The sequence below is a fragment of the Coptis chinensis genome, unplaced genomic scaffold, assembly GCF_015680905.1.
Source record: "Coptis chinensis isolate HL-2020 unplaced genomic scaffold, ASM1568090v1 utg9848_pilon_pilon, whole genome shotgun sequence".
Lineage (NCBI taxonomy): Eukaryota > Viridiplantae > Streptophyta > Magnoliopsida > Ranunculales > Ranunculaceae > Coptis > Coptis chinensis.
The window spans coordinates 20967-27500 of record NW_028238196.1 but is presented as its reverse complement, the minus strand read 5'-3'; the positions used below and the strand labels follow the sequence as shown (position 1 = coordinate 27500).

The window sequence follows — 6534 nt, the reverse complement described above, 5'->3', positions numbered from 1 at the left end:
GCTGTTCATTGCTCATTATTGCAACTACACAGGGACTGCTACTGGAAGGTTTCAATTACTCAACCTACCATTGTCGCCACTACTTATAGGCGTCTCAACTCGTCTTTCTAGTGTTTTTCGATCAATTGCTTCTGCTAACACCTCACTTCTGCCTTTTTCTAATTTAAATTCTTAAGTTTGCAATTCTAGTGTTTGGAACAACTCTGACTTTTGGAACAAATAAGTATACATATCTTGTTTTACACCCCCATTATATTACTTTGCAATTTTCAAGGATTTATTTTCAAATACTCTGATGAATACATTATGAGTTCCAGTGTTTCAATTTTAAGGAAATAGCCATTATATCCTCGTAGTTTCATCCGCAGATTTTGTGAATAGTATGTATTATATTTGGAACTCATGCTTTACGTATATATTTCTTCATATGTGACACGTATTTCAGTTTTGACTCCCAACTTAAGAAGGGAATTGTTATCCCTAGGGTGAAAGACCCAAAAGGAACACTGGATCCGTGTGTATTGACGTTAGTGCACACGTCAAGGAATGTTTGCTTGAGCAGATGCGAAAGTCGACCCAATAGTAACGTGGTTGTCCAGTGGTTAAGTCGACATAGTGTTCACATTTTTTTTAGAATAAAGATCTCATATAATAACTGTATGCTTTCTACATATTATGTGTTTTCAAGAAATTGGCTATTTCAATGTATTGTTATCCTTTCAATCCGTGTTTTCTTTAGTACTCATTCATTGGGCTTCCTGGAACCTCACTCTCTTTTTTTCTTCTCCCTTTTTATTCTGTTTTTCAGATTAGTACGCTTTCACGTTACGCTCGTGGGATTGTGGGATTCGTGGATAGCGGGAATTCAGAGTTGGACTTAGTAGGAACAATAGTAGCTTTTTCTATTAATTCATTCATAGTTGGTTGTAAGAATAAGCATTATTTAATTGGAATTGTTTGGGTAATAATATCACTGTTTTGGGAATTTAACTTATGTTCAACCCTCATTATTTGAATTATGATATTTCGAATATATTATTAGACTTGGAGAATATTATTTCTGAAATGTCACGCCTCTTTTTTTTTATGGCTTTGCATCTTGGGTCTTAAATCATCTATTTTAAGATTTGGTGTTACACAAGTGTTATAAATCAAGAAGATGTATTCATCTATATCTTCAAAGGTTTACCTATTGATTATAAATCTTTACGCACATCCATCCGAGTTCGATCTAAAACAGTTTCTATTCATCACTTACACGGCCTTCTTTTAACTCGAGTTAAACTTGGAAGAAGGCACACCTATTGTTCAAACTCGAGAATGTAACTCAAGCATCAAGGACTACAAATGCTTCCAATCATTACTCTCGAGAATAATCGAGGTGGAAACACTTATAGAGGAAGAGGCAGGCGGTTCAATGGAAGAGGCACTCTTGCTTCTAATAACAACTACAATAACAACAACTGCGTATTCACAATCTCTCAATCGGACAAATAAGTGTCTTCAATCTGCTCCTAATGGTCAACGAAAGTACCTTCACAATACAACTATGGGAACGGACCTCTCCGTCGGATATGTCATAAACTTGCTCACTATGCTATTCATTGTTACGATCGGATGAATTATGCTTATCGGGGCAAAATACCACCTGAGAAGCTCGTGCTATGGTAGCTAACGAGGAATGGTGCATCAACTTCAAAACACACAGATTGGTATGTTCACGATGGTGAGCTTCTAATCACATCACATCTGAATATGAGAATCTCGGCTATCCAAATGCCTATTCTCGCGCGGACCGAAGTCGCGGATGGGAGATGGCCATGCATTAAACACTGCTCACCTTGGTAATGTCATTAAGTAAAACACCTCTTTGAATCCACTTTTATGCTTACGGATGTGTTACGTCTTCCTAAATTATCACATAATCTATTATCACTTCAAAAATTCACTTTAGATAACAATTGTTCACTCACTTTCACTCCCTCTCATTTTTATGTCAAGGACAACTTAACACAGAAGATCCTTTTCCAAGGGCATCATCATAATGGCCTATATCCTATTTCACTACCTACAGCTCGTGCATTATCTTATGCACCATCAAATTCAGCCTATATTGGTCACACAACTGGACCACTGCTGTGGCACCAACGGCTAGGACATCCTGCATCTTCTGTCATACATAAACTCATTCAAAAATAAAGATTCTCAGAATCATTTCTGTAATAACTGCCAATTTCGCAAGAGTACTCAGTTGTCTTTTTCGTTGTCTACTAGCAAGCCTACTTATCCTTTGTGTTTCATTCCTGTTCACTTGTGGGGACCAGCTCGAATGAATTCAATCTCTGGTTTTCGATTTTATGCAAGTATTGTTGATCACTATTCTAGTTACTACTGGATTAGTCTGACTTCAGTGTTGCTTTTCAAAATTTCAAAGCTCAAATAGGAAACCTTTTAGATTTGAAAATCAAAATTTTTAGGTATGATCTGACCAAGAGTTGCTACGAAAGAAATAACCAAGCAAACCATCGCAGGGAACTAAAGCAGGACCGTAACCCCATATATAAAAACAAAAACTTGCATCACTTGAACACCAATTACCTGGATACCAGCATGACTGCACAGGTAAAAATCAAACTCTCAAGGCTGACATATAATTGAATCAACTGCAGTGCCTGATTAAGAAAAGTCGTGTTTCAAACAACAATTCACATATGAGAGAAAATCACTTGATAACTGATTAGACAAGAGCGGGTACCAGGAAGAATATTTCCACTGTCTTTCATATTTTTATCGTCAGCAGGAAAAGGACAAGACGTGTATGCTGTATTTTCTGCACAACTACAAACGTTACAGGAGGAAGATACCCCTCTTGCAGAGAAGCACAAGCCTGGATAAGAAACAGTGATTCATATTAGAAACTAATTTTACTAGAACAATCTTCAGATAATTAATTCCAGATTCAAGACCTTGTAAATCGCGTCCAACTTATTGAGTAGGACCTGGCTGAACTGTCCTTCACCAACAGCATCTCTGCAAATTTGAAAAAATATATATTATTGTACGAATATATTCATCTTCCAACGCATAATAAGAAACAAGGGAAGGACTTTACTCGAATCATCTAAAGCTTTAGATTGCTGTTTAAACGAAAATAAGAGGAGATATTTCACTTACCATTGAAAAGGAATGCTAGAAGTGAGTGCGTGCCGGTTTTATTAGTGACTGTGTTCTTTCTTTCCCCTTTTCTAATTAGATTTTTTCACTGAGGGAGAGAGAGAGAGAGCTGGAAGTGACAAGGTGAGTGTGTGCTGGTTCTAATTTGAATCTGAAGAGGAGAGAGAGTGCCGGTTCTAATTTGAATTTTTCACTGAAAAAATAGGCGCCAAAGTGAAAAATTAAATACGAATTCTAATCGGAATGGATTTTTTTATTTTTTTCACTGATAGAGAGACACAGATGGAGAGAGCTGGAAGTGACTAGGTGAGTGCGTGCCGGTTTTATTAGTGAGTGTGTTCTCTCTTTCCCCTTTTCTAATTACATTTTTTCACTGAGAGAGAGAGAGAGATGGAGAGAGCTGGAAGTGACTAGGTGAGTGTGTGCTGGTTCTAATTTGAATCTGAAGAGGAGAGAGTGCCGATTCTAATTTGAATTTTTCACTGAAAAAATAGGCGCCAAAGTGAAAACAAGTGGTGGGAAGTACGGGTGCAAGTCCAAATATTCAAATCCGATTTTGAATACTTAACTCTGTATACACTTAAGTAGAGTATTGTGAAGCAGTTAGAATTCAAAAATCGGGTATAGAAGTTGACCAGCCACGTCACTCGTTTATGTATTGATGACTTAATGTAACTTATTTATCTTATTTTGTAATTTGAAACTTTGAGTACATTAAATTATAACATTGTGGTTAATTATTTGTCAATATTTTTTTATGGTTTTCTTGATAAATAAATGTTGCTATTATGTCCACCGATATATCCAATAGTTTAGACTTTGGACTAGTCACAAAAAAAACGGATATATCTAATATAAATTGGTTTTTGGGTACACCGATATATTAACCGAAATCAATATTTTGGGCCTTGATGTCTGGTGCATCAAATGTGGCGACAACTGCTAGACCTATCTCTGACTCAAGGCCCAAAATATCGATATCGATGAATATATCACTGTATCCAAAAACCGATATATATCCAATATATCCAAAAAATTTCGTGACCACTCCAAACTATTTAAAATATAGGATATATTGGAAATGTCGGATTTATATTAAAAAATTGTCAAAAAGTCAACCGATATATATCGTATATATCATTTATATCGGCGATATAAAGTTTTATATCAAAAATTCTGATATATATCAAGAAAAAAAAAAGTTCTATATTCGGTGGATATATATCGAAAATATCAATATCGGTGTACCAAAATACCGATATATATCAATGATATATAAGATATATCGGCAATATTTTTTTGTCCTTGCTTCACCCAACCACCCAAAAAGAAGTGAAAAACAAACAAAACTACCAATTACAGGGCAGCACTTCAGTTTTTGGTAGATAATGAGTTGGAGCACTTAGCTGATAAGTGTGGCCCAATCTTTAAGATACGTATTGGTGTTAATCATGCATTGGTGGTGAGTAATTCGGATATCGTAAAGGAGTGCTTCACTACTAATGATAAGGCTTTTGCTTCTCGTCCTACCTCTACGGCATCAAAGATCCTGGGCTATGATTATGTCGTGTTTGGCATGGCTCCTTATGGACAGTATTGGGTGGAACTACGCAAAATAGCCATGTCAGAACTCCTCTCAAATCGCAGGCTCGAACTACTAAAGCATGTTAGGAACTCTGAAATCGATACATCTATCCAAGAACTATACAAGGTGTGGAAGAATCATGATAAGGCAAAAGGTCCAGTCTTAGTAGACATGAGGCAATGGTTTGGAGACTTGACCCTCAATGTGATTCTAAGGATGATTGCGGGAAAGAGATACTCTGGTTCAATGTCTTCTTGTGATGAGACAGAAGCAAGGACATGTCAAAAGGGAATGAGAGATTTCCTTAGGCTGTTGGGGCTATTCATCATCGAAGACGCACTTCCGTATCTAAGTTGCCTCGACTTGCAAGGTTACAAAAAAAGAGATGAAGAACACAGCAAAAGAACTTGATTCTGTTTTTCAGAGATGGCTGGAAGAGCATAAACGGATGAGACAAACCGGTGAACTGAATAGGGAGCAGGACTTCATGGATGTTTTAATGTCCGTATTGGAAGACACATAGATATCTGAATACGACACTGATACTATCATCAAGTCTACTTGCCTGGTAAGTAAACCTTTCTGAAATCTGAATAACCTTCTGGACATTTTTATACGACAACAGTGCTGAATGACTACGAACTAAATTTGTATAGTGCAGCACCATGCTGGAAAAGTACACCAGGTAATGCGAAGAGGTAACTAAGGCATTGGAACTCAAATGCAGACAAGTGAATACAGTATCAAGCTAATTGGGTGTGACGAGATCAAATTTTCTATCCCCCCCCCTTCTTCCAAAACTAAGTGCCAAGTGGCAAACAACCAATTGCAAGGTTGACCCCGCCCCCCTTCACCCAATAAAAAAACACTGAAAAACCAATAAAAACAACTGAAAAACCAAAAATGAAGTGCAAAATCAAAACTATTCTCCAAATATAGTCACGAATGTTAATGTGATACAGCTACTTACCTCAGTATCCCATATGCGAACCACAGCATACTAATAATAGTCTTCTCCACAGGACCAAATACACCTCTGTTAATTTTACCTCCAGGGCTCTTTATTGAGAGAATACATTTCCCACTCTGCAAGTAAACGTCATTCCTGGTTTAACCGTCTAAAAAAAATGTGAATAAGCAAGTTAAAGGAAGCACGCGCATCGTTAAAAAACCAAAACACGTTCTCTTAAACTTACATCAAACAAAATGGGATGGAGCATCGCCTTTTCTAGGCAGACTGCCGAAGCTCTACTTCTCAATACGGAAAAACTCACTGCTCCTCATACTCCGGGTTATATGCCACTGCTTCCTGCTAAATTAACTCCTTAATCTGTTCCCAAGACAATGCATGCTGCTCAGAGTCAGAGCTCAAGGGTGTCGAGCACACAGCTTCAAAATGTCGTGCAGGGACGCTAGCTACAAATGTGCTACTGCTTCTTCAACTGCAGCCACAGAGAACAATACACACATAGATACATAAACCCTAAACCATATGATGTTCAATCAAACTGCACAACTTTGTTGGGAAAACACAACTCAAATACCTCATTTCCTGTGTTACTGCTTTTACTACCATAATCAAAATCGAACCAAATGTCGACATCTTCTCTGCCTTGGATCAAATGTCAACATCTTCTCAACCAGATCAACAGCTGCAGGATGGGCGTGTGGGAATCTCTCACTAAACAATTGCCGCTTGTGGCCAGGAACTTGTTCACTGTATCTCTTTGCATTTTCGTTCATACATTCTAGGTCAGCCTCAGTAGGGAGCTGCC

The 6534-nt window shown here is 37.6% G+C and overlaps 1 protein-coding gene across 1 annotated transcript; it reads right to left on the bottom strand.

The window, feature by feature from the left end:
• Positions 1–2437: 2437 nt before the first annotated feature.
• On the bottom strand, positions 2438–6534 carry LOC147472597 (protein argonaute 11-like). Its single transcript, XM_086588484.1, has 6 exons — positions 6304–6534; positions 5956–6201; positions 5730–5845; positions 2967–3030; positions 2756–2887; positions 2438–2672 (listed from the first exon to the last, which is right to left on the bottom strand). The coding sequence occupies exons 2-5, from the start codon at positions 5977–5979 to the stop codon at positions 2780–2782; spliced, it is 312 nt and encodes a 103-aa protein (XP_086444610.1). The 5' UTR covers positions 5980–6201; positions 6304–6534; the 3' UTR covers positions 2438–2672; positions 2756–2779.

Excerpts from the sequence above, each read along its gene's own strand:
- LOC147472597 (XM_086588484.1), bottom strand. The coding sequence starts at position 5,979 with ATGCTCCATCCCATTTTGTTTGAT. Across the intron at positions 3,031-5,729 it reads TTCGCATATGGGATACTGAG|AGATGCTGTTGGTGAAGGAC; the intron begins GTAAGTAGCTGT and ends TCAAATTTGCAG. Across the intron at positions 2,888-2,966 it reads AGTTGGACGCGATTTACAAG|GCTTGTGCTTCTCTGCAAGA; the intron begins GTCTTGAATCTG and ends TTTCTTATCCAG.